At 40.0% G+C, this 27881-nt stretch overlaps 1 protein-coding gene across 1 annotated transcript in view; it reads right to left on the reverse strand.

Annotated features, from left to right (window-relative positions):
• Nucleotides 1-21440, reverse strand: part of PRSS12 (serine protease 12) — a 45048-nt gene extending 23608 nt beyond the window's left edge. The window contains exons 1-8 of the mRNA XM_030478436.1: nt 20649-21440; nt 13142-13280; nt 10706-10884; nt 8460-8610; nt 4552-4730; nt 3767-3908; nt 3001-3197; nt 41-182 (exon numbers count right to left, since the gene is read on the reverse strand). Of these exons, the coding sequence (XP_030334296.1) occupies nt 41-182; nt 3001-3197; nt 3767-3908; nt 4552-4730; nt 8460-8610; nt 10706-10884; nt 13142-13280; nt 20649-21273 (1754 nt within the window). The 5' untranslated portion in view covers nt 21274-21440. The remainder of the gene's footprint in view (nt 1-40; nt 183-3000; nt 3198-3766; nt 3909-4551; nt 4731-8459; nt 8611-10705; nt 10885-13141; nt 13281-20648) is intronic.
• Between the last annotated feature and the right edge of the window lie 6441 nt (nt 21441-27881).

The following is a 27881-nucleotide window of genomic DNA, read 5'->3' on the forward strand; positions in this document are numbered from 1 at the left end:
AAATGGATAACTTGAGAAACAGCTTAATGAGTTTTCTTACTTGTAGCCAAGCTGTCGACAGACCACGGCTGCATCCTTATCAGACCATCCATCATCACAAATCGTGCCCCACTGGCCGTTGACAAAAATCTCTACACGTCCTTCCTTCTTATTCTCACCATCCATCAACCTGATGGGAGGACCTGGAAAAATTACTGCTGTCAACTTGGAACAACAAAAGCAAGAACTAGTACTTTAAGTCATTTTCATCACGTTCAGTGTATAGGGTCAAACGATGTTTATGTTTGACAAGCCTAATACAAGCTGTTACAGTAGTCATATTTTTTCTGGCTGGCAGAAGAAAGCAGTTTGTACAAATTGCAAGACAAATACAAAATAATGCTCTACTTTGAACTTCATAGTTCATCTGGTTCCTTCATTTTGTACAAATAGGTGACATGGCTCAGAATTTGACCGCCATGGGCACAGAACAATTCTCCCACTAAAGGCAGCAAACACGCGTCATATCTGTGATATGATGCCTATACAAGCTGGACAGGCTTTCCTTGCAGGAACTTTATGGGTGAATTTAACTATATCTCACTTCATAAATGCGTTCTCAAACTGGTTGCTACCACTTATCTTAACCACTATCTCAGTAAAAAAGGGCAGCATTGTGTTGAACTGAAGTTACTGCTTACCATCATGCATGCTGTTCTACAGCATCTTTTGTGTGATAGCATCATGTTCTACAGCATGTTATTCTAGCCTAATACGTGATTATTTTTCAATCAGTTGAAATTGATTGCTTATTCAGATATGTTCATGATACAAAATCCCACTAATGTGGATTAGTTCAGTGCTTGGCCTGTAGTTAAATTTTGAATCATTGGGCGAAGTACAAACTGGATTCTCTGTTACTCTAAAACTCCTTCACAGCAGCCAAGCAATGCAAGTAGCCTTAAAATAGTTCTGAATTCCTTTAAGGCCTCTTTATAATATTTAAGTGAGAATCGCCTTCTAAATCTTCTAATATGTCATACTTTATAATCCTTAGTACACTAATGAGAGTTTCTTTTCAGAATAATTGGAAAGACTGTTCCTCATTCTTCCAACCTGTTTCTAATCTTTTCTAAATCAGTCAGGATGAGAAATTACTTAACTATGCTCTTAAATAAAGCAGTATTTTGAGACATTTGCATTTGCTATTTAATTCAGATTAATTTAGGGTATGAGTAACTTTTGCATACCAAACCTTATTCTGGATCAGAGCTAGTTAAATCTGGCCTAATTAATTAATTAAAAAAGGAAAGATTTGAAAACAAAATTAAAGTCTCTTTGCTTCAAATGTTATTTAAAGCATGTTGTTTATACTGGAGTTCATACTGTCAGGACACCTACATGAATTAACTTCAACAACTTTCTGTTTAGCTACATTGTTATGATCTTACATAGTACACAAGTGTTGTAGTTATTGTAGTGTATTCTATTTCACTTTTCCTTAATGTTCCTTAATGTCCGTATTTCCTCAGGTCATCCCTAGAGGGCTTTTTCAAATGCTGGGAAGTAAATGGTAACAATAGTCTTTGTCCAGTTTCCAATCAGAAGTCTTGTAGGAAATGTTAGATACACTGTCTTCATTTTGTTGTTGAAATTACGTGTTACTCTGGAACAAGATGATTACCCAGCTAGAGACATATAAACTTATGATCATGAAATTAATAAAACTTTCTGGTAATGGTGGATGTGTGTGAGAATGTTAATATATGGATGTATTTAACTGAACCAGACCTCCTTCAGATAAGACTATCTTTTTTAGGAATTTGAGCAAAGCAGCACAGATGGTTTGCATTTATAAAGACAACAGTCATTATTCGAATTCCTGTTATATTTGGTCTGAGAAAATTCTGTCTACCAAATACAATTTGACATCATCTACACATAACGGAACTGTACTGCAACATAAAACATTCATTGGATTGTGAGAGGTCAAAAGGTTATAAAGAAAAAGACTATAAAGAGGGGAAGACCAGAAAAGTACATGTAGAAGTGCTGATTGTTGTTACAACAGGTGGCAATGTCTTGCGGTGAATCCATGTCTTAGTTTGCAGGATAGACCTTCAGTCTGTAATTTCCAGAGAACTTCAGGCACCCAGGCGTACAAATCCATTGCATTTCAGTAGAAGCTGTGGCTCTAACTCCACTAATTATCATTCTAAATTCAAAATCGACTAAAATACACTCGGGTAAACTGAAGACTATCAGCAATGATTTTGTAAAAGGCTACATCTTGACAAGCTACAAACTTTGTAGGTAGTAAATTTTAAAAATGAAACTTCTTAGAATCACTGAGCAACCCCTTGTTCTCCTGTAATTTGTACTGTGCATATCTGATAGACAGAATCCTTGTTTAATTATTACATGTGGATTTGGGAATCTTTGGCCTTCATTTGCATATATTTTGTTCTACAGTGCCACTACATAATTAGCCCATTCACCCAAGCACAATATAAATGATAGGCAATACTCATACAGAAATAATTTCATGCTTCTCGCTCTTCCTTCTTGCTCTGAACTTACGCTCTTTCTCCATACCTCTTTTTTCAGATTACTTGAATGTAAGGCAGATAGATATACTACTGATTTATATTCCTCAGTGCTAGTGTATGTCTCCAACTTTTGATAGCATGAGAGAGTTACTTAGAACTTGAAGAGTGCTGAGTGAAATGAGGTATACCATTAGGAAGTGCTGAATAGGTCTAAAATCTAGTAAATACTGAAATCTCTGGAATCTGACTTTGTTGGCTTACAAATTTGTGTTCATGTTTAATGTTCTGTCTATGTTCCTTTAAACAAAGCTTGATTACTTCCTTCAGGAGAAAAGTGAGCTTTTTTTACCTTCCCTTCTTTACACACATCTGCCAAATATTAACTTTGAGCATCCTTAAGTATACTGTACTTTGCTCAGATCTGCACCCACCACAATACTTATGCTGTGACTGTAACAAAGAGGTGCCTTACCGAGTCTGAGCTTATGGTTTTCATTATCTGGATAGCAAATAAGTCTGACGTCCTCCTGATGGTTGCAATCATGTTTTCCCCACTCTCTCCATGAGCATTGCAGGAGGTTTGTCTCCTTCCCTGAGCAGCTGACATCATCTAACCAGATGGGCCCAGAGCTTCCTTCTGAGTAGCCCTCTGGGGCACTTTTTCCGTACCTGCATAACATATAGGTAACGTTTTGGTCCACAGTGATAGGACAACAAGTCATACTTAAGCACTAGAAAGAAAATAAATTATTTCTGAAGAAATAAAGGTTTCTCGAGTAGTACCAGTAAACAGTGTTAACTGTGACAGAATAGGTTCAGTCAGCATTAAATTCAGTGTGAGCACCATGCTGCTTCTTCATTGATGCTTTTTTTAAGAAATTACCATTACATTAATACAAATTCAAGGATCAATTTTTTACAGGCAAAACAGAACAAATCAGTTTTTCTCTATAACATATGCATTGATCTCAGCAAAAAAGATGATTGGAAGGAGATCAGTGAATAAAGGCTGCTGAATCACAACCTCAGTTGAAGCTTTTTCTTCTACCTAAACTGAGGCCATAAATGTCTCTTTGAGGCTGAGGGAAGCAGGCTTTAAGGGATTTATACTCAGTAGTTTCTATGAAGCACTCAGTTAATGTTAAAGAAACAGACTCTTGTATAATGTAGGGTTCATCTAAATGTTTGTCATCATCATCAAGTCAAAGAGTCATATATCTAATATCAGGTAATCTTACTTAAATCCCAGCTGCCGGCAAACCACTTGTGTATTCAGCTCTGTCCACCCATCATCGCAGATTGTGCCCCACTGCCCAGTATAATAGACCTCCAGGCGTCCCTCATGACTGCCTTTCCCACTTGCTAGTCTTAAGGCACCATCTGTGTCATTAACAATTAGGGAAAAACAAAAACAAGAATCAGTTTTTCTTGGGTCCAGTTATTCTTCTAAACCAAAATTAATAACATTGCATTTACTGCATAGGATCAGAATATTATACTACTACATCTAGTGCTGATCAGGAGGTGTCATTTAATGACAAGGTGAAAGACATGCCATAAAGCCAGTCAGCTGTGAAGTATTGCATAATGCAGTTTCTCAATTGCAAGAGGTACTGATCTCCTAATATTACATGCCAAGTCCACAGGAATGGGCTCTGATTATGTGATTTTGCTTTGTACACACCTTGTCTTTTTCTTTGTATATTCTGTTATTTCCTGTTGCTTTTATGCTGAAATACTAATGGCTGTTGGTAGATGCGATACACAGTTAAGGCATGCCTCACACAGTAAGTGGCAGTTAGTGTATTACTGAGGAACCAAGGCTTTGTGTTGAATAATGAAGGGTTTTGTACTGTAAAATATCCATAGCCAGAACTTCCATAGTTGGTTCGTTTTGATACTGCCAGCACACTTTATTACTGTGGGATTCTATGCATCTGCAAACTTTTAAAATTCTCTTTCCAGAGCTGTGAACTCTGCATTTGTCACTGTTTTCCTGTGTGATTATTGGTAATTGAAGTACCTGTGAGAGGTGTGCAGGAAACGCCAGCATCTTCGTTGTGGCCACAGTTGTGTTCTCGCCAGGAGCTTTTAGGACACTGCTCTATGGATAGTTCATTTCCTGTGCACTGCACTTCATCCAGTAGCAGGGGGCCTGAGCCTTCTCCAAAGTAGGCCTGGCTCCATGCCTTGGCAACACCCCTGTCAAAATGTACCGAACAGTCAAGAACAAGAAAGCTGAAGAGCTGGGACCCAGCAGGAAGAGCTAAAATGTTACAAATCCAACTTCTAAAATAGCACCGGGACCCCTGAATACCTGAGCACTGTTAACTGTCAATGCAGCCCACATTGTGTGATGCAGTGTTTGTGGTTCCACAGTCAACTTCAGTCTCAGCTGGGGCTACAGAGTGACTTAAACATACCGTTTCCATACTTCCATGATTTGAACATGTTTAGAATATCAATTTCTGTTGTTTTGTATCTATGAGATTTTCCTTTTCTGTCCTTTTTGATGTTTTAAACATAACTTTCATAAAGAGATTATTGATGTACATCTTGGGTATGAGGAATCTAATTTTAATTTTTATTTAATGTTTATATGTAGTAAAATAATCCGATATATGTTTTTACAGTGGCTTTCATCTGTTGTCCTTAAAGCACATTAATCAAATCTCAAACACCCAGATGCGGCAGATAGAAGTGACCGTTCCCCATTTAGTCATGGAAGAATCACAGCAGAGAGATCTCAAGTAACTTGAGACTGTCATACCACCGGTCAGTGTTAGCAACAAGAACAGAAAGCAGACCAGTGGCCAGCCTTGTGTGTGTTACACTCTTTATGTCAGCATAGAGGATTTTGTACACAAAAACCTGTGTAAATTGAAAATTGTTTCAGCATTACAGAAATTACAGTGTTTACGACTTGATGACCTATCAGGATATTTCCAGTGCTATTTAAGATACCATGTCTTTCATTTACATGTGTAAATGTTTTTTCACATGGTTTGTTTTCTTTCCACTCAATAGTTTCTCTGTTCACATATCCAGTCTAGTTTTTATAGAAGTATTCTCAGTATCTGTTGTCTTTTTCAACTTGTAAGATTGAAATGTCTACCTAATTTTTTTTATTATAATGAATTACCTATCTAAAGGGTTAGTTTAAATTAATTAACGTACAGTTTGGGTACAGGGCTCTGTACTACTTATTCATTTGCTTTATAGATACACGTTTGCTTTAAAGAGAGTCTTCCACTACCAGCCATATAGTGTCACGTAACACCTAACAGGAATGGTATGTTCAGCTTATATTGAAAGCATGACAGGTATTGACTATTTTGTTTTGAGATGTGATCATTCAAACTCTTAACTGGCTTTTGCAACTGTGTGTCAGAGTAGTACACTGCTGTGAATTGTTTTGTTTTAAATGTAAGTTGGAGGTGTTCAAGTTTTTAAGGCACCGACTCATTAATCCATGTATGGATTTAGATAGATGTGGATTTTATTTCTAATGCTTTGTGTAAATATGTAACAATCCCTGTTCTCTTTTTTTTTCTTTTTTTTTTTTAAAGGAAAGCAATACTAAATTTGCAATTAGCAATCATGCAAATTCTTGATAAAGAGTAAATGGGTATGGTAAAAATAACAGAAATAAAAACTTTATGAAAATTAAATTAGGATCAGGAAAAAGTTCTATAAAAAGGATGTGGAAATTCATGGTAGAGACTGTATAGATGGTAGTGCTCAGTAAATAAAAGCACAGAAGAAAGGTAGATAAAATAATCCGTTTTGTGTTTTCATTTTTTTTAATCAATTTGGGTTTAATATTTTCAAGCTAATATGCTTAATCTTGAAAATGTACTGTTATTTTTCAAACTCTTCTTTTGATAATCAGATACCTTCTTCAAATGATAGAGAACTTGGAAAATACCAGAAAGCAGGTCTTCTTACTCAGTGGAGAGAAGAGTTACAGTCTAAATTGCTTCAGAGAAGCAGGTAAGCAAACCAAAATGTCCTCTAGCAATCAGCAGGAAACATTTAGCTAAACATGTAGCTTCAGTCTGAAGTTACTACCTTATTCTTGAGAGAGATTTTTAGTTAGATATTACCTTTTCTTCTGAATTACCTTCCTAATTCCAAATAGCATACTAAAATATCTTGCAGTGATTTTTTTTTCCCCTCCACCAATGTCAAGAAGAATTTAAAAAAAAATTGGTATTTATTAAAAAAAGTTCAAAGGGTGTGGGAAGCTACTTATTGAGATGCTTTACTTTTACAATTTGTAGCACATTTCCAGATGGATTAACAGTATGTAAGTTTAGATTACTTTTATTACTTCGTAATTGGTCTATTGCCACTGTTGGTAAAATTTTACTTCACATAGTGAGCATGTTTGTCAAGATATGTCAATTACTTGAGAAATTCTGTAAATGTCTATACATATTTCAAAAAAACTTCGCACCATCTTAATACAATCTATTTACCCAGAAAAAAGAATCAAACTAGAAGCTTCTCAGAACAGCAGTTTATGAACATTAAATAAAAGTAATCAGATGTTTTAGTATAAGTAAGGAGGCAGGTTAAGAGCATGACATTTGTCATTAGTATACAGAAAAGTAAAGCATAGCTAAGTAAATCACGAGACTCATTAGTAATGGCCCAATTCAGAAGCAGAAAAAGGCTGTAAGATGATTAGACTTTCTGTTTGGTATTCCCAATTGAAAATGTACAGGAATATAGAAATATAGTATAAAATAAACCAGGGGAAAATTAAAATCAGATGTCAGAGGAGTATGTAGATTCCCATATAGCTCACCAGGATATGTAGGAGCTTTTGGAGTACTGCACTGTTCTCATCCTTTTGAGCTAATTTGGATGGCATCAGCAGTCCAACGCCTCAGTGGCACGCTACAAAATAAGTGCACTCTAGGGGCCAGCATCTAATGCAACAAAACTTGCTACCTTCAGTGCCACTTCTTTTAATTCATCATAATCCCAGCAGCACTGAACAGGAGAGTTCTGTTCCAGTCTCCTTTGCACTTACCTGCTTTGTTCTCCTCCAGTCTATCTCAGATATAATTCCCTTCTCCTCCTTAGGGTACATCTTAGTATCTTTGCATCTTGCTCCTAGTTCTTTCCCTCTTCAACCCATATGGCCTTTCATCCCACTTGTCCCCATCTCATTCCTCTCTGATACAGCAGTTCTCCTCTTTGCCTCCCACTTCTAAAGCATCTTTCCTCAAATACTGAATACTTATCTTCTGTGTGGTATCAAAATCACCCCTGGAGGGTGATTTTTCTTCTCGCTCCCCAAAGAGGAGCAAGAAAATCCTGTTCAGCTGCTGTGACTCTATCATGGACCACGCTTAGTCAGACAGAAACACTGCTTAAGTTTTAACTGTCAAAAATTCAAATAGATCTCTACTCAGTATATGCAAAGTGACAATCTTTGGAGACTTGTGACTTAAACAAATCTTGAGAGATTCTCACAGGCATGCCAAAAAACATATCCTTTCTATCAAAGCAGTGCTCTTACTCCAAAGCAAGGAGACTGTTAGACTCTTGAGTAAAATGCATGTAAGGATTTTAATTATCAAAGGAACTTGCTTTTTTTCACCTACAGTTTTTGATTGAAACTTTACTGAAATTGTAGTGCGTTTTCACTAAAAAGTTAGCATTTATTCTCAGACACATCTTTTGCCTGGTTGAGAGACAAATTGCCCCTGATTGACACTGAAAACTGCCCCCTATAAATCAGAGTACCAGGGAATTGAAAGTAATGGTGCTGTGCCTGAACCTTCTATAAATGAACTTAGTTACTGCTTCAGAGTATTACTGCAATTTTAAAGGAGCATCTCTTGACAACTCCAAGCTGTATATTTGACTAACTCTCCTGCTTTGCTGCTGGAGGAGAAAATATGTAGAAAAACAAACCCAAGGCCAAGCTGCCGACAGACAACTTCAGCATCTGCATCATCCCACTGATCGTCACAGACAGTCCCCCACTGGCCAGCGTGGTAGACTTCTACTCTTCCTTCGTGAGTGTTGTTCCCACCAGCCAGCCGGATTGGAGTAAAGACAGAGGCTGTGATCAAACGTAGAATATAGGAAAAGGTCATTTTTTCCCCAGAATGTTATCCTGATAGTAAAGAAAAAAGATCACTTAATGGTTTCTCTGACATCTCTCAAGAACCACACTTTTTTTTCTTGTTAGATGGAAAACCTGAGATTAAACTTCTTAGAAATGAGTTCCCCTAGTGCCACTCTTCAGTAGCTGAAGAATATTATGTTTACAGACAAGTAACCATACTGATCTTGAGTTACTTAAGGGTCAGAATGTTCACAGGTACTTAGGGCTGTAAGGCCAAATACTACAATCAATCAGTTAGAGCTGCATTTCTACCAGTACAAGCAAAATCAGCTCTGTATAGGCTTGGTCCCAGAGGGTAAAATAGGAAGTTGAGAGGCCAAAATTCTTTCATTATCACAGAAGTAGAAATTCATTCTCATGTTTTCTCATTTCTTTGGTAATTCCAGTCAGAGCAGTGAAATCTCATTGACTGTGGAGTCTCATTTATTCCCTTCCTGTTTCTGAGATACAGTTTGGTTTTTGGTCTTTTCAAACCCTTAGCCTTTTTCTGGTCCAGCAAGAAATTGTCTTGAAAGCATCACTTCTGCATAAAGTTATAATAATGCAACAGTTTAAAACCATATGGAAAATAATTGCTATATTATTTTAAAAGGTTATTTTAAAGTTTCACCATATCTAACATCTGAATTATTTAAAATGTGATTAATTTTTCTTTGTAGGCCTTCCAAGCAATTAATGCTACTATTTCATCTATTTCTTGGCTTAAAAAAAATGGAGGGCATTTGTAATTACTTAAAAAGGCTTCTAGTTGAAGTAAAACCTTCAAAACACGAAAGCTTCATCTAGTCTGCTGAAACTTGGGATCAATTTAATTTATTTCCTATATCCTGGACTCTTCATTACTGGTAAACTTTCTTTCAGCATTACTGAAACAGACAACAGTCCTTTAATAAATTTACCTAAGCAAACCAAATTTTCTGATGAAAATGTCCATAAACAGAAGGAAAACCGTATAATCTAAAAGTATAATTTGCAAATTTATAGTTTTCAATGTCTTTAAGCAAAACTATTTCTCTTGCTTTGGTCCTTCAACTCATCTGCTAGTTTAGAAAGATTCTCCTGTCCCTCCACACTATAGTTTTCTCAATTAAGACCAAAATGATTTTTTAGAAGTCATTTATCAAAATATTCCTCATGAATAGTAGTGCTTTAGGACACAAATGCATCTGCCTTTGGCAGTAGGTAATGGAACATAAGTATGAGAGGAAAGGCAGCACAGAACTGACTGTGGCCATCCATGTTTTGGTTACAGTAGAAGAGACTGGCATTGCCAGCTCCTCAGCACTGCCAGCCTAGCCTTCCTCAACGGCAGCAGGATCTTAAATGTCATGGCATAATTACCTGTTTAGTTGCTGTTTAGCATATTGATTAAAATAATCTGACATATCTTAAAAACATTAATAATACTTTTTTTCTAAGAATATCAATTTGACTTGTGGGAGTGATGTATATGGTAGCAGTCTTAAGCTAGAAAGACTTGGACTTTTTTTAAATGTACGCAGAATAGGGCAAAAACTTCACAGCTCCTTGTGCAATGTCAGCCATGTTCACAGGAAGGAATGTCATCCCAACACTTCTATACCAAAGGAGAAGGCATCATCTGTTTGTGAAATTGCTGCTCCTCTCTACTGTTCAAGAAAAGCTAACAAATTGACATGTAGTGTATGTAGCTATCAAAGACACCCTCTGGATAAATAAATGAATAATTTTTAAAAGTTAAAAAAAACAGATGCGAGGGGAAAAAATCCTACTTTTACAGTAGGAGCTTTCTGCTGCCTCACCCTTTCTCACAACCTACATCTCAAAGCAACAATTTCCTTGTTGACTATGGAAAGGTAAAAAACAGTTCAGCTAGTTGAGGCTTGCATAGCATAGAGGGATTTGAAACAGGTAATGATGCAATGATACAATCTGTTTAATTTCCTGTTCCAAGAAGTCTTAATATTTTTTCTAATTTAATAACAAGTAATTACTACTACTTCTATTTAAATAAGGAAAGGAGGTAATCAAACCGTGAGGTTTTTTTTACCCGGGGAAGAGCTACATGTGACAGCAGCTGCCATTTTTTGAGGACACGTTCCATCATGCCAGGTGTCTTTTTCACATAACAATATATTTTCTTCATCACCACGACAATGCACTTCATTCCAGTAAACAGGAGTAAGTCCCAGTCCAGAAAATGGTACATGTTTTGCTGTACCTTTTTCACTGTAAGAAAAATAATCAGGATAGGACATTAGAGTGGGAGGAGCAGAAGTGGAACATTTTCTCATCTGTAAATCCTGGAGAAGAAAAGGCTTTCTTCAGCAGTGTAAATTCGTCATACTTTCGTACAGTCCAACATGGTCTTCTGCACAAAGAAAAGTAACACATGCGACCCAGTTCTCACTATTTTGTTGCGGGATATTTTAGTACAATGGCCTGTGTTGCTGCAGGGCCAGCCACATTCCTGTTCTCCCAGTTCTTAACTACAAAAATCAACGTGGAATCCACAGTCCCTAGGTGAATCTATAGTACCATCCCACTGCAGTTGCCAGGAGAGGTAATGCTGACGGGCCTTTAAAGCTTATCCTCGCATTTACTCCATTAAAACATACCAGTCCTCTGCCCATACACATCATATAATACAGTTGTGACCATGGGGCGTTGAAACCACCTCATACTCCATTACATCAGGCCCATATCCATTATTCTCTATTCAGCCATTCCCATCCAGAATAAACAGCTTCCTTTTCCTTCCCATACTGAACCTACAGTGGCAATCATTCAGCCATCTTTTCTTCCATATAATGCCACATTAAAAAGTTTAATTTAATTAACAAGATTAAATTAAAACTAAAGCCCAAATATTTTAGAAACAAATGAATAGATAGAAGCACCTGAAAGACACCAATAACACCTAGTGAGTTTACCTTGTGGGATATGGATCTGAATTCCTGCCAAACACTCGTGGTAACAGAAACTTCCAGCTACTGTCTGCTTGTGGCTTTTTGGTCTCGATTGAGATTTAAGCCATTTCTGTTGAAAAGAGCAAACCACTCACCTGTATCACTGGACTACTTTTGCTAATAGTGGTGGTGGTCAACTGAAATGTTTAGGGTATGGAAGGCAAAAAGAACTTACATAAAAATGAGGAAAGAAGACATTGCACGTAGACAGCTGAAGTCATAAGCAAAATCACAGCTTTCAGATGGCTGAACTTTTATCTCATCTGATCCTCATATTTTTATAAATTGGCATGGTGTGTCCAGATTAGTATTGAACATTATACAACAGTTTAGATTTAGTTCTGACTAGCAGTCTTAAACAGTAGAATAATCATTAGGAATGTAACAGTGCAGGTATGCTATAAAAGCCCCTTACTGCTTGTAGCAGACAAAATCACTACTTTACTTTGGTATGTGACTGAAAGAAATGTTAGAAAAGCAATAAAGGCAGTGATACTTTGTGGCTTATTGAGAAAGTGCAAAATGAATGAGGTGCTAAGGGGGGATATTGAAGTAATTTGGTTGCTAACTTGCAGAGCATTAATTTTTTAGAAGCTGAGATTGTATTTTATTTTTTAAACTCCCTTTTGGCATGGGCATTTTCTTCCTTACCTCAGTTTTATCTTACTACTGCAATTGCAGTATCACTATAGGCATTATCTAGAGTTTAATTAATTATGTTAAAAGGTCCTGTTGATTAACTCCATTCCAACAGCAGAGGGAAATAGTAGTCAATGAGGACACTGCAGGGACTTTCAACCTGTCCAGTATTACTATAACTCTGTAAAACGTTGCCATGGAAATATAAAGCTACAAAACTTGTCTGGTTTTTGGGGGTTTTGTTGTCAATGTGCAACTCTGAAAGTAAACCACAAAGATTATCTAACTAGATGATGTGCATAACAAAAATGCCATATTTTCTAGAAACCTAGGATGAGTCCCAGATGTTTTTTGGCAGGGTGGAATGAACACCATGCTCCCATCATAGAAATTTTCCTATGATTAGGAGCCCATATAGAGCCTAATTCTGGACACATTTACATTTTTATAGATTCAGTAACCTCACTGGAGCTGTTCTTAATTGGCACTTCCACAAGTGAGATCAGATCAGACCTCATATTTCTGCCCTTGTGGACATCTCGTGGAGGTCTAGTAAAGTAATTTTTGTTCACAAAGCTTTTCTGACCTGTTCACACTTTTCACTTGGAAAGGATAGTTTCTAGGCTGGTCTGCTCCCTTCCAGATCCCACATGCAGCTTTCAAATGAAATACTGATTCTCACAGCAACCTCTTTGAAGTACAATGCAATTGAAGGAAGTGAAGGGTTCTGGGAAGAACATCTTCAGCATTCAACAACTTTAAACAGAAAAAACAATCACCAAACACAAAGAGCCCTCAGGATTTGCAAAATAATTTGCCCTTTATACTGAAACATCATTAAAATAGGTTGACTGATTTTTACTCAGGCTGAAACTTACCCAAGTGCAAGCTGTCGACATACAACTGTTGCATCATCATTGTCCCAATGGCTCCCACAGACTGTTCCCCAGATTCCATTCAAATAAACCTCCACTGTACCTTCAAACTCATTCTTGCCACCCTGGAGTCTCACTGTCCCTAGTTAAAAAAAAAAAAAAAAAAAAAATCCTGCAAGATACTCTATTGCTCGGTTAATGCATCCCATACAAAAGACTGCGAACCTCATTTTGTCTCTGTTCTATGTGTCACCATCTTTGTGCTCTTTGAGCGAGCTGCTTCTAAGCAGCGCTCTGGCACATCTGACATTCTTACACAGTGATATACAAAAGGAGGTAACATTTTTTTACATGAGGAAAACATTTTCCTTCTTATACTGACATCACATTTCTGATCCCTCTGATGCTACAACTTAAAGATCTAACAAAAAAAAAAGTATGTATAGACTACACATAATTACTTAAATGTGGTTACCTCTACCCAAATGAGCAGTAAGTATATATATATAGGAGTGCCATATTTCTATCTATCTTCCACATAATTCCATCCAATTTAAGGGAATCAGAAAACAACCACATGGATTGCATAGCTTTTGATCTGACCAGTGTAACATTATGCGTGTCATGGATGTCAGCAGTTTATTTAGCCAAAGAATGCATTTGTTCATACTTGTTCTCAGACAGAAAAACACTGGATGTGGTTTCATTAATTCATGAGAGGTCTTTACCAAATTCTCAAAAAACCCCATGAGGAATCCTCTAAAAAAATTTAAAAATAGTCTGCTTCTTGAGAGCTACAGAACACAGAATTGAAAGAAAATTAGCAGATTTTGCATTTTGTCATTACAGTAGTTTTACTTCACATGCCAGATGGATCTGCTGTTGAAGGCAGCCAAGTGTCACTGGTGAAGGTGTGAAAAAGCTGGTCATAGGTAGAACTCAACAGAAGCAGAACAGAGTCATAACAGAGCAGAAATTCGACAAGAATACATTTCTGTTAATTTATCAAACATTGCCTAATTGCATGCTCTAGTATTGCCTGAAATCTCAGTTAATCCATCTGCCTCTGTTCTGTGATCTACTTAAAATCAGAAGCTACACCATCATCATTCAGTTTGCAGGGATTTTAGCAATGGGAGAAAACCAATGTTTGTGCCTGCATTTCATTGTATAGGTGTTCACGTATGTGTAACGAATGACGACGATGATGATAATAGGTAGATTCACTTTTTCTTCTTAGCTTTCACTCAGATTGTGTCCTAGTTTTAATTTAGTTCAGTATATTTTATAAAGCCACAAAGCCAAATGACTGCCAAATAACTCGAGGAATTAATTAACCTCAAACTTGGTTTCAAGTTCCTTTTTGCCTCCTATTTACTTCCTCAGCAGTAACCTACTATGCAGTAAATTACAAACAAAATTTATTCAACTCATATGATGGAGTGACCTGTTGTTCCGAATACAGGATTATCACTAGTGTAGACATGTTCTACATTGTTTATCTGCCTTTAGAATTTTAATCTGTGTTTTTCTGTGACATACAGACAGAGTCTGGAATTCTGTTTATTTCTGCTCTTCACCAGACTTTTGTATGGACTATTATTTTCACTTGAAACATCAGCTGCAGTCACAGTAAAGTGATTCCTGACATACCAGAAAGCAATTTTAAAGATGCCATCTCCAAAAATAAGTTTATTTTTGTACATGATTCCTTAGAGTCCTGCATGACACCTACTGAAATCAATACAGTGTTTCCTGAACACACATTACACATTATTTCTATTCAAATTATAAGGGAGTACTTGAAGAATAAAATTCTCTTCTAAGGTCTCCATGGCAGAATTTGGCTCACTCCTCTTTCTGTATTTACAGAATTCCCAATTACAACAGTGGAAGAATTTATTCATGTACACAGAGCAGAAGACAGCACAAGAGATAAATGACAGAAATCTGAAATCCTTCACATCTTCAGTAGAAGCCTCAGGAAAGAAGTTTGATAAGCACAGAGTTCTCACTGTGGACATATACCATTAAAGAAAGAAAACAGCTTTTCCCTTGCCACCCCCTAAAGATCCCCAGGTGACATCTGTTCCCTGTTGCAGTGGGAAAGCATACTTCTGGTATTAGTGGTAAGGAAGGGAGAATGACTGGAAGGGACAGTGCCTTATTCCTACATGCCTGTGGGAAAAGACATAGCTGAAAACAATAAATGAGGGATTTTAAAAAAATTAATCTAATATCTCAACAAAATATTTTGGCGTGCCTTTTTCCTGTAGATTTCTAGCTGTGTATAGGAACACCAATGTTTTATGAAGGGCAGTAGCACTCATAACCAGCCTTTGACCATGTCACAAGAAAATAGGATAAAGAACCAGCTTCTATCATACAGAAGAGAAAACACAAGATTATTGTTAAAGGTAATTTTTTTAACAACTTTAAAATATTCTTGATTTTCATCCACTAAATTAATCTAGAGATAAATTAAAAAAAAAAAAGTCCATTTTTACGTGTAACCAGTATTAAACCTGTTATTATGCCTGCTGGTTTTGATAGAGTTAACCAAATATATGCTATAATAATTCTAACATGCTGGTTGCAGTGAGTCACTACTTTCCTCACAGGATAGTATTGATATCTACAACTATGATTAACCTCAACCATCCAGGACAAAATTCAGCATTCTCTCCTCAAGCAAAACAAGAAGTAAAACCATGGCTGAATTGCAAATAGAATGGAAATCCCTTCCACTTCTGCTCTACATGTGTGTGATGCAGCAGTGGGGTTTATAGTGTTGGCTAAATGTGTGCCAGTAGTTTCTTCATAAACACCTTTTTCCAAAGGTTTGTGATTTGGCCAAGTGCAGATTTGGAAAATAGGGATCGGAAGTAGAAGCTGTCTGTGCCTTTCACCCTGGTGCTGGGTGCTCTGAAATTGCAGATTTAAAGCAAAACAAAATAAGTACTTTAAATTTTGGAAACCTGTAAAAACAACAAATATTTTCATTTCTGCTTCCATTTCTAAGGTCGTCGGATTTCAGTGTCGGATAGTGCTACAGAAAGGCCCTGCACTGATTGTTCATCTCTGTTGCCCTGGAGTCAATTAGGTAAGTCCAAATTGACATAAAGTGTGAGCGTCTCCTATTGACACATCCTGTATATATATCCCATGTAACCATGTTGTAACTCACAGTATTTCAGAATGCTATTGGATGATTCATAAGACATGTAAAAGAGTCTATCCCAGTTTCAGAATGAAACTAATTAATCAGTTTGTGTGAGGTACTTGTAAAAAGCTATCTGTAGTACAAGTCAAATCTAGCACCAGTTCAAATCAATGGCAACTTTTTTTCCCTTCCAGGATCAGGCTTGGTTAAAATCAAAGAAATTCATCTTGTTGATGCAAAACTATGCAAATCAGCAAAACTATGGATGATGCTCGCTGTGATCAGTGAATGCTATTGTCCATCATTTTGCTGAGCACTACTCTTAGTCTAAAATTATAATTATTTTCTCCTGGTATTCTAACCTTGGAAAAAAGGGTGCATCCATCAAAACTACTTCTAAAGAACTATCTTGAGAACTTCAGCAGAGTGCAGTATTGCATACTCAAGGATCCTTACATTAGAGGTTTCATAAATATTGTATATATTGAGTGTGAATGTGCTGAACTGGTTCCCCTGCAGAGTGAGATTCATCATGCCAACGATCAGTGGTTTAAGGCTCTGAAAAAATAAATGGAAGTGTTAGGAATATAACAGGCTCTAAAGATCTGCCATTGTCTTATGTGGTACAGAACTGTAGAAAGTGAGAGGTCTTATGCTGTGCAGCTGTAATAAGAATGGTTTCAGGAGAGCTGCTTCTTTGGAGGAAAATACAGATATTCATGTTTATTTTTTCATCCTTTTTTTGTCTTTAACCCTATGGTCTTAAAAAAAACAAACCCCCAAAAAGACCTTCCATCAACTGCCTGGACTACAGTATAATGGGGAGAAAAATCTCCTGTTTAGACTATAAGCCTGAGGCTTGATTCTTCTCTCACAGTTTAGTAAAGCATCATTTGATTGGTATTAGTGGAATTACCCTGTGATAAAAGCAACTTAAATGGAAAGACTCTACAATCTGGCCATTCTGGAGATGTGGATTTTATTTCCAGTTCTGCCACTGATAGGTAGGGTGACCTCTGGCAGAGACACACACCCTTTCTTGTACTGTTTCCCCTTTGTAAAATAGAGAAAAAGAGTTAAGCCACTTGACTAAAAGAGGTTTAAATTAGATATGTAACAACATAGCATAAACAGCATAACATGCAGAATACTGTAATTACATGCCACAGTAATGTTGTGGGCAGTGGTTGCTTCTAGGTACTGAGGTAGGCCTCTTTTTTGAAGCATGAGTGCATTACAGGTAAGTTGTTACTAGCAGTAACTAAAGTACTGAACTTTGCTGGACTTATGTTGGCTCTGCGTACAGAGTACTCTCAGACTCATTTATTTTCCTCTATGATTTCCTTGGCTAATCATGATAATTTTTATATGTATGTTGCTCCTTGCTTTACTTGCTTTCAAGGCATGAATAAATAATATTACCCAGACATCTCTCATTTGAGAAGGAAGGAAATGAAACACCAAAATCAGTTATTTAAACTATAAAACAGACTTTAGACTGGTACCACATAGTATAATTGCAAAGGCACTTGTATTATCATTATTACTATTATCATCATCATCATTATTATTTGCCATTAATGTTTAAATATAAAGTTTAATAGATACACATGCACAAAGTTTAGTCAGTTAACTTTGCAGATAAGTCTTACTGTGTAAGCTAGAAAAGCCAGGAGATTTACAGTGAAGGCTTTGAACATGGTATTGTATTTAGTCATTGCAGGTGCTGAATAACTGAGCATGGGTTCCTTAGCACCTGTACTAAAGCAGTAGATGCAGTGAGTTCATCTCTGAATAGTCTGTCCTTCTCCAGCTATAAAATGCATCATAGCATTGCCTTACTTGCATTTCTTTGCTTCTTGTAACAAAGGAACATACTTCATGATGAATGCTACAAAAACGTTTCTCATTTCTGGGCAAATGGCTTTATTTATTTCCGTGTTTCACCTCAAGCCATTTCACACACTAATACTTTAGTATCACCTCAATGAAGGCTTTAGGACAGATGTTTGTTCTGTTGATGTCACTGAGAATTTACCTCTGAGTCCAGTAGGAGCAGACAACCTTTCAATAAGGAAGTATTGTCTATTGTTCAGTAGCTACATCCTACCTCTTAACAGGGGCTAACCTGGATTTCCTTTTTCTGGGGAAAAAAAAGCATCATTCTGAAAAGACTAAAGAAACATGGCTAAACCCAAAACATGTAGTACTTTTGGTGGTTTTTACTTAATCACATTTGTGCTGAACTCGCAGGGGATTCTGGAATTTAGTAAGTGCAATCCTGGGTTCTTAGCAATACAATGCCATGTTCTTCTTCACTGTAACATGTTAGACCAAGTCCTCACAAAGTATTTTAGGAATCAGACTGAAGAATACTGAAAAAAAAAAAGCTATAAATATGACGGGCTAAATCAACGCAGCAACTGTGAGATCCCTTTCCCAAATTGAGATGAGTTAAAGGGTGTGAAGGCTTCTAGATTTATTTTTCATCTGTGTCTAGTTATCTATTTTCTCCTACATGGCATCAGCTGCCTGGTATTCTTTCCAGGAGAACATCTGTAATGCGTAACATCCCTCTGTTTTCTTGAAGGAATACAACATTTGACTTGGAAGCTGCATTTTTCTTTTAATGCGTAAACGATCGATCTGGAGGCACCCTAGTGTCACCATATGCTCTTCATGTGATATTTTATACCAATATGTATTACTATCACATTGGTCAAATTATCAGATTTTTTTTCACACACCTTCTAGGGCTATTGTTGGAAGAGAAAGATAACAACCCTCTTCAGAGATCTGAAAGTAAATTAATTAAAAAAACAACCCAAAAAACTTCCACAAGAACAAAATTATTGATATCAGTGATCAACTTCCTTGCTGACCTTGTGATATTACAAGATACGTAACAGGAAGGGCAACAAAGAAGGGAACTTCTTATTTTTGTTGCAAAAATTATGCTTGATTATTTCTAGTAAAGATAGAGATAGGACATAATTCTTACTTAGGTAGGAGATAATACCAGAGACATACAGGAGAAAATCACAGAATAGAGTCATAGAATAGTTTGGGTTGGAAGAGACCTTGAGAGGTCATCTAGTCCAACCCCCTGCAATGAGCACGGACATCTTCAACTAGATCTGGTTGCCCAGAACCACATCCAGCCTGGCCTTCAATGTGTCCAGGAATGGTGCATCCACCACCTCTCTCAGCAACCTGTGCCAGTATTTTACCACCCTCATTGTGAAGAATTTTTTCCTCACATCCAGCCTGAATCTTCCCTCTTTTAGTTTAAAACCATCACCCCTCGTTGTGTCGCAACAGGTCCTGGTAAAAAGTCTTTCCCCATAAGAACTGAAAGGCCTCAATAAGGTCTCCCTGGAACCTCTTCTCTAGGCTGAACAACCCCAGTTCTCAGGCGTTTTTCATAGGAGAGGTGCTTCATCCCTCTGATCATTTTTGTGGCCCTTCTCTGGACCCTCTCCAACAGGTCCATATCTTTCCTGTACCAAGGACTCCAGAGCTGCATGCAGTACTCTAGGTGGGGTCCCAGTTTCAAATGTGAAGTCGTTCCAAACCAGACTGTACATAAATGTATTATATATTTAACGCCAACAGTGCTGGCTCAAGGGCTGAATGCTGAAATTGCTGTTCAGACCTTATGCACTGAAAACTTCCACTGAAGTCACTGGGAGTTTAGCGGGGGAGTGGAAGGGGGGATGGGGGGGCAGGTCTCTTGGCTGGGTCACGGATGTCCTTAAGCACCAGCGCTAACTTGCAGTCGCAACTATCACAAGATGGGGAATGTAGGGAAAGGGGGAGAAAGAAAGAGATGCTATGGGAGCAGTTCGTGTTTAGAGCACGGCATCCTTTTGCTTTTCCTTCTGCCACTGGGCTTCTGGAGACGTAAGTGCTTCCCACAGAAGTGTGCCCGATTACAAAAAGGGGAATGGCAGCCTTGGCTCACTGAGCCTACTGAATACTTTAAGCGCAGCTTCTTAACGCGATTTACCTAGTATTAAAATAGCGTCGGACTAAAACCAGGTCGGACCTTCGTCCTTCCGCTGCATCTACTGATGTAAAAGTTTAAGCGCTCCTCTCACAAAAGCGTTTGCTGTCACTGTGGCAAAAGGTGTCCGTTCCCCTGTTACCCGCTCCCTCCAACGACGGTGAACCGGGCAGGGGATGGTGAGAACGCCGCCGCTCTGCTAAGGCTCTTCGTCCAGCGAAGCCGCCCGTCCGCCAGCAGCTCCGCTCCGCCGCCACCACACGCCCGAGGCGGCGCTTCATCGCCCCCTCCCCGCTGCCCGGCGCCCCCTCCCCGCTGCCCGGCGCCCCCTCCCTGCTCACCTTGCTCGCAGTCAGCGCGGCCCCGCTCCGCCCGGCCCCGGCCGCTCCCCGGGGCGCACCCGGGCCGCCCGCCTCCGCCGAGCAGGGCGCAGGAGCAGCGGCGGCCCCGCGGCGCCCGGCCCGGTGTCCGCCGCCGCGGGAGGGTGGGCGCCGCCGGTGGCCAGGGGCGCCGGGCTGCGGCGAAGCCCCCGGCGGGCGGCGCAGGGGGGTGGCCGGCGGGGGGCGGCGGGTGGGGGGTGGCCGGGAGGCTGGCGGAGATGTGCCCCAGCTCGCAGGCTCCGGGGATCGTGCCTATCACCAGCGCCGCCACGAAGCCGACGAATGTCATAGTGCAAATCCCGCCGGCTCGGGTCCATCTCCCCCTCTCGTCACGCCCGGGATGCGAGGCGGGAAGGCGGGGCCTCGGCGTCCCGCTAGTCACCCACGCCGCACACCCCTGTGGCCCTCTCCCCGGCTCCGCTGCCTGCGGGGGCAGGGCGAGCGGGGCGCGGGGAGGCGCGCAGCCCCAGCGGCAGCGGCGTCTGGGGCTATCTGCCGCAACCCTCCCGGGCGCCCAGCCCCATGCAGCAGCCGCTCCGGCAGCCCCAGCGGGGCTTTGGAGGGGACCGCGCCTCGACCGCGCCATCCGTGCTCCCTGGAGCCCGGCTTCGGGGGCTCTCTCCCGCTCCCTTGCCAGTCCCGGGCGCCGCTGCTCCCGTAACCTCCCGGGGTCCTCCTCGGCCGCCCATCGGGTTCATCGCTGCCCAGGCTCCTCCCCCACCCCGCTTCTCTCGCGCACTTGGGGTTCCCCTACCAGCCGCCTTTTTCTCTGCCCTCTCGCCGCCTTTTTCTCTGCCCTCTCCCCCCCGGCTGTGGTTCCCCCGACCCCGCCGACAGCCGCACAAAAGAGCAGAAGGAGCCCAGGCAGGCAAAGCTTGGCCAGAGGGAGGGACGCGCAGCCTCGGGGAAAGAGGGACAAAACGGACCCGCACGGCGCCTGGGAAGGCAGGGGGATGGAGGCAGAGCGCCAGCCGTGTATGCAGGAAACAAAGGGGCTGGAAACAAATGTCGTGCAATGTCTTCGAGTTTAGCTTCATGCCAGCCCCATGTGCTCTGAATAGTAATCTGCTTATTCCCAACACGGAGGGGTTGTGCATGACCCGATCATCTCCGATTTTCTCTTTCTACCGGGATGGCTGTCAGTTAGTTTTGCTTGTCTCATATTATTCAGCTGTTAGTTTGGGTTAGTTGTTAATTTATACTTTACCACTTTTTTTAATCTCTCTTGTTCATATTTGCAAAGTCCAACCCTGTCTGATAGAGTACTCAACCTTTATTTGGCAATTTGTTTGTAGTGTGAGCCTGTAAATTCGCCTCTCTATAGGATCCTTTCTTTTCGTCTCTTATTTTTTTTTTTGCTGAGAAGTGTTAATCTGGTTTCTGGCTGACCACATCAGTATTCCCATAACCTTGTAGAGTCTAAGAGAAAGAGTGAGTGTGCTTTCTGATTTTCTGCAGGATCCCATGTATCTCCAGTAAATGGTGGCTTTCCTTTAGCAGCCTTCAAACTGTTCAAAAGGTGCAAAATGCAACTTCCAATTTAAGCTTTTGTTTATAAGAACAAAAGAGCTCCAGTGCTAAGGAAAAGCAGGTCCTACAGTGTTTGGTATTACCTGTATTCATTTTAGCTCTGCTCATCTGTGGTTAATATTTTATTGCAACATTGCAGTTGTTAGTTTAACCACAAGGTTAAAGAATATTCTGCTGAGGTTTCTACAGCAACCTTGCAACTGCTGTCACGTGTATGTTGCACTTCTTTGTGTATATAAGAGCACAGATTGTTCTTTCTGAGGTTTCTTCTAGGAGTATGTATATGTGTTAGTTTAGAAACAGTCAGGATTGGCAAGAGTCTAATTTATCTTCAAAATATTTGAATATATACAAGATGTTAACCCGAAAGCGACTGACTACGGCCATTTTTAAATTGTCTGAAAATTTGTTGCTGTCAGGACAAGTTGGTTGGTTTTATCCTTTGAAGGGACCAGTTAAAAGCATGCTCAGCCTCGCTGGTTAAAGCTTCTTTCATTGCTTGGTAAACACTTCTCGGCATTACAGGCACAGCAATATTTCATTTTCCCCAACCTAAGCTCTTCATCCCCTCCCCAGCCTGGAAGGGAAAGGGTTCTGCTCATCAGCACAGGAGGGAGAGAACAGATGAATATGATGAATCTTGCAAAATGCTTCAGGCAAAGCTTTGAGCCTGGTACTTAACATACATTCAGATTTCATTTGTCTCCCCTAGGTGTGTGGGCCAGCAGGAATCTTACATGCAGTGAACTTTCTTTGCCTATGTAGGGTAGAGGTGTTTGTGCTTGAGGTTGCAAAGTGGTACTAAGCAGGAGGATTTGAGGAAAAAAGTGGGGCTACACAGGGAAAAAGGTTTAGAAGTAACTAGATTTATTAAAGAAGCATCAAGAAGAAAAAAGCAATTGTCATAATGATTCCCTCCCAAGACAAGGGTTTAGGTTTAGTTGAATGATCCATATATACAGATTCATTCTTGAACATTTTTTTTTATTATGATTGATATTTTTTATGTAATCATATAAGGAGAATGAGCTTTAATTTGTTTTAATAACGGTAAACTAGCTTTCACTATGATGTTAGGTCTGTTAATGCTATAGGAAATAATGCTTATGTTAGAATTTAGAAATTAAGCACTTGGTCCAGCTTCTGTTAAAAACATTGATAATAGTTTCACTGTAAGTAGGAAGGGTCCTTTTCTAATACTGGAACTGATGCAGTTTGTTTTTCCAGGATGCATGCTTTGTGCTTTGGTTGCAGCTTCTGTCTTGGCTAAAGCATTTATGAGTGTCTCCCCCATATGGTTTCTCTTGTGTTTGAATGTATATGAATATATGAGCTCATATTGCAGTTTGTCTGTGGCACTTACAGGTGCCACATAAAAAATCACTCTCGTCTGCTTGACTACTTTTATTACACTTGCAGGAAACTCATTATCTGTGTGACCCTCGGTCTCAATGGATCTGGGCATTATGTACATCTCTGACTCTGAAATTAGAGTATTCAACTTTTCAGAAAAGAATTGTCACAAAATGTTGAGAAAATAATACATCTTTGAAAACTGTGCTAGTTATACTCCTGCAGCAACACTGCAGGATTTAAAGTACATAATCTGTATTTAACAAGGCCTGCTTTTTTATATGCAAACAGAAGTTTGTTTTGTTTTTTTCTAGACTAGTAGAGAAAATAATATATTAAGATAACATTACGGTGGGTGAACTGACTCCAGCTGATGTACATAGCGATTCTCCCTTTTGCAAAATGTTTTCAATACTTAATCTTAGTATTTAGTTTGTACCTCTTACTCATAGAGGTAGTACCTATTAACAGCAGTCCCATGGAATTCCATGGAATAACGCTCGTGACCAAAGTTAGCAATCTGTGCCGTGTACCTTGACAGCTTCTGCAAGAAGAGTTGTAGGAAGTCATCTGCTAGAACAGGTCTTAATTTGTGTACAATTCCACAGGGTTAGCTGCTTGTTTCTCTCCTGATATTTGACAGCCCCAATACCAAAGAATCTTAAATACTTCATAGGTATGAACTGATCTGACCACTCCAACACACCACACACACACACACATGCAGTATTTCTGAGCATAGATTCTTCAGGTTACCAGAGAAATGGAGGCTAATGGGAGAACTGGCTATCCTGGATTTGGAGAAGGCTGAAGTTCTCAATGACTTCTTTGCCTCAGTGTTCACCAGGAAGTGCTCTGACCACACCGCCCAAGTCTTGGAAGGCAGATGCAGGGACTGTGAGAATGAAGACCTTAGGCCCACTGTCGGAGAGGTTCAAGATCATCTTAAGAACCTGAATGTGCACAAGTCCATGGGACCTGATGAAGTCCATCCGCAGGTCCTGAAGGAGCTGGCGAATGAAGTTGCTAAGCCACTGTCCATCATATTTGAAAAATCATGGCAGTCAGGTGAAGTTCCCAATGACTGGAAAAAAGGGAAATATAACCCCCATTTTCAAAATGGGGAATATGGAAGACGCAGGGATCTACAGACCAGTCAGTCTCACCTCTGTGCCTGGCAAAATCTTGGAGCAGTTTCTCCTGGAAAGCATGCTAAGGCACATGAAAAACAGCGAGGTGGTTGGTGACAGCCAACATGGCTTCACTAAGGGGAAATCTTGTCTGACCGATTTGGTGGCCTTCTATGGTGGGGCTACGGAACTGATGGACAGGGGCAGAGCAGTTGACGTCATCTACCTGGACTTGTGCAAAGCGTTCGACACTGTCCCGCACAACATCCTTGTCTCTAAACTGGAGAGATGTAAATTTGATGGATGGACCACTCGGTGGATAAAGAATGGGCTGGATGGTCTCATGCAGAGAGTTGTGGTCAACAGCTCGATGTCCAATTGGAGACCAATAACGAGTGGTGTCCCTCAAGGGATCAGTGTTGGGACTGATCCTGTTCAACATCTTTGTCAGCGACATGGGCAGTGGGATTGAGTGCACCCTCAGCAAGTTTGCCAATGACACCAAGCTGTGTGGTTCGGTTGATAACGCTGGAGGGAAGGGATGCCATCCAGAGGGACCTTGACACGCTTGAGAGGTGGGCCAATGCCAACTTCATGAAGTTCAACCAAGCCAAGTGTAAGGTCCTACACCTGGGTCGGGGCAATCCCAGGCACAGCTACAGGTTGGGCAGAGAAGAGATTCAGAGCAGCCCTGCAGAGAAGGACTTGGGGATGTTGGTTGATGAGAAACTGAACATGAGCTGGCAGTGTGCGCTTGCAGCCCAGAAACCAACCGTATCCTGGGCTGCATCAAAAGCAGTGTGACCAGCAGGTCGAAGGAGGTGATCCTGCCCCTCTACTCTGCTCTTGTGAGACCTCACTTGGAGTATTCTGTGCAGTTCTGGTGTCCTCAACATAAGGACATGGAGCTGTTGGAGTAAGTCCAGAGGAGGGCCACAAGGATGCTAAGGGGGCTAGAGCACCTCCCATATGAAGGCAGGCTGAGAAAGTTGAGGCTGTTCAGCCTGGAGAAGAGAAGCTGTGTGGAGACCTCATAGCAGCCTTCCAGTATCTGAAGGGGACCTACAAGAATGCTGTAGAGGGACTCTTCATTAAGGATTGTAGTGACAGGACAAGGGGTAATGGGTTTAAACTTAAACAGGGGAAGTTTAGGTTAGATATAAGGAAGAAGTTCTTTACTGTGAGGGTGGTGAGGCCCTGGAACAGGTTGCCCAAGGATGTTGTGAATGCTCCATCCCTGGCAGTGTTCAAGGCCAGGCTGGATGGAGTCTTGGGTGACATGGTTTAGTGTGTGGTGTCCCTGCCCATGGCAGGGGGGTTGGAACTAGATGATCTTAAGGTTCTTTCCAACCTTAACTATTCTATGATTCTGTGATACAGCAGCAGTATGGGGTATTCATATATGCAAAGCTTAAAAGGAAAGTTACGCACAAGCTTTCTTTATCCTAACAGTTTTCTAAAAGCACTTGACCGTTCTCTCCTGTTGCTGACTCTCCTTTTGCATGAGTTGTTTGAGGGTACAGGTTATCAGAGGACTAATTTTCAATAAATAGTTCTTGTGAGTAGGTGAGGGTATCTGATGTGTGAGTTATACATGCTGTCAGACCAGTGTGATAAATAGTGGAATCAGTGTTCCTCAGTTCTTTAGAGACAGGAGGTTACCTAAAGCAGTTATGCAACGTCAACATAAATAGTTCTTGTGAGTAGATGAGGGTATCTGATGTGTGAGTTATACATGCAGAAATAATAGTCTTGCATTTCAAAACATTTAATACCAGGCATTTAAAATTCAGCTGGAGAATCAGTCTAATTCTGCTTTAAATTCTGCTTTAAATCAGTAGCAAAAATCACTGATTAGCCTCTTCCTGTGTTCAGTAAAGCTGCTTACCTTTATTTTTGAGTAGCTCATGCAGTATGCTTTCAGCATAGGTTTAAGGAAAGCTGAGCACTTCCAGCTGTTGGTGGAATGCAGTTAAAATACTATTGACAAGTAAAGGCCTGAGTCAGTCCCATCTTACTGCCACTGATAGTCCTCTCTCTGCTCTCCTGCATTCCCTCCTGACCAGGTCAGAGCCAAACAGCAATGTAGATGTGACAGATCAGAGCAAGGGTTGACTTCAGGCAATACGATAGATGAGAAATTCCCCCAAGAAGTAAGTACAAGTACAAGGCAGAGAGAATGTAACCAAACAGCTAGGCACAACATGTTGTAATGAAATTATTTTCAGACTATCCATCTAATGATTTCTTACTATTATTTCTTCACATAATCAAGTATGCTGGGGCCAATAGATCAACCGCTGGAATCGGTGGAAAACCTTAGGCACATGACCTAGTGGGACCAAGTAAGATCTAACAGCACCAGACACAGGCTGAAATCAGGACTAGAAGGAGAGGATGCAAGGCTTCACAAAAAGGATATTTACATGTGCAAAATGGGCCAAAGAATGGGTGTTGTAATGAGTCAATATTTTTAGGATATAAGTCAGCACTCTGATAAAATAATCTTATTCATTAATCTCATTCCTCTTAACAAACATGGACAGCACAGATTTGAAATTCTGCCAAGTATTACTCAAAATTAATTTGGGTTTGTGCTTATATGGAAGAGAATAGGCCTTTTGTCTGCAATTATGTATAAGCTCCATAGAGTGACCCTGCATTACACAGGATGTAACTGAACAGCCTGTAATTGATGAGTTTTGCATTACCGCATAACACGGTGGGTACAGCAATGAGATCATAGAAAAACCTTTTTTAAAGTGTTAAGTACTTTCTTGTACAAGATGAGTTCATATTATAAGGCAGTAAGAAACCTGATTTCCTGGAACAAGGCAATAAGAGACTTGATTTCCTGGAACAATTCAATACATTGGTACCTATGTGCCTAACAATGGATTATGCAGACATGATGAAATAATTGCACTTAAAACTGAAAGGTAAACTGAATCATGCAAAACCGGTGAACAGCTGTTTAATGTAGTGAGTGGAAAAAAGTGCTGTTTCAACTGAGATAGTTTTGACATATCCAGAGTAAGTATTTATGATTTTAAAACTAGCACTGTTTTGAGCAGAAAAAAAGAAAAAATAGCACTGCGTATGGTAAAGGCTTTAATTCTGCAAATACGTATCCTCATTCTTAGTGTGTACACATGTAGGTACTGTGATGTCTCTATGTATA

The sequence above is a fragment of the Strigops habroptila genome, chromosome 3, assembly GCF_004027225.2.
Source record: "Strigops habroptila isolate Jane chromosome 3, bStrHab1.2.pri, whole genome shotgun sequence".
Lineage (NCBI taxonomy): Eukaryota > Metazoa > Chordata > Aves > Psittaciformes > Psittacidae > Strigops > Strigops habroptila.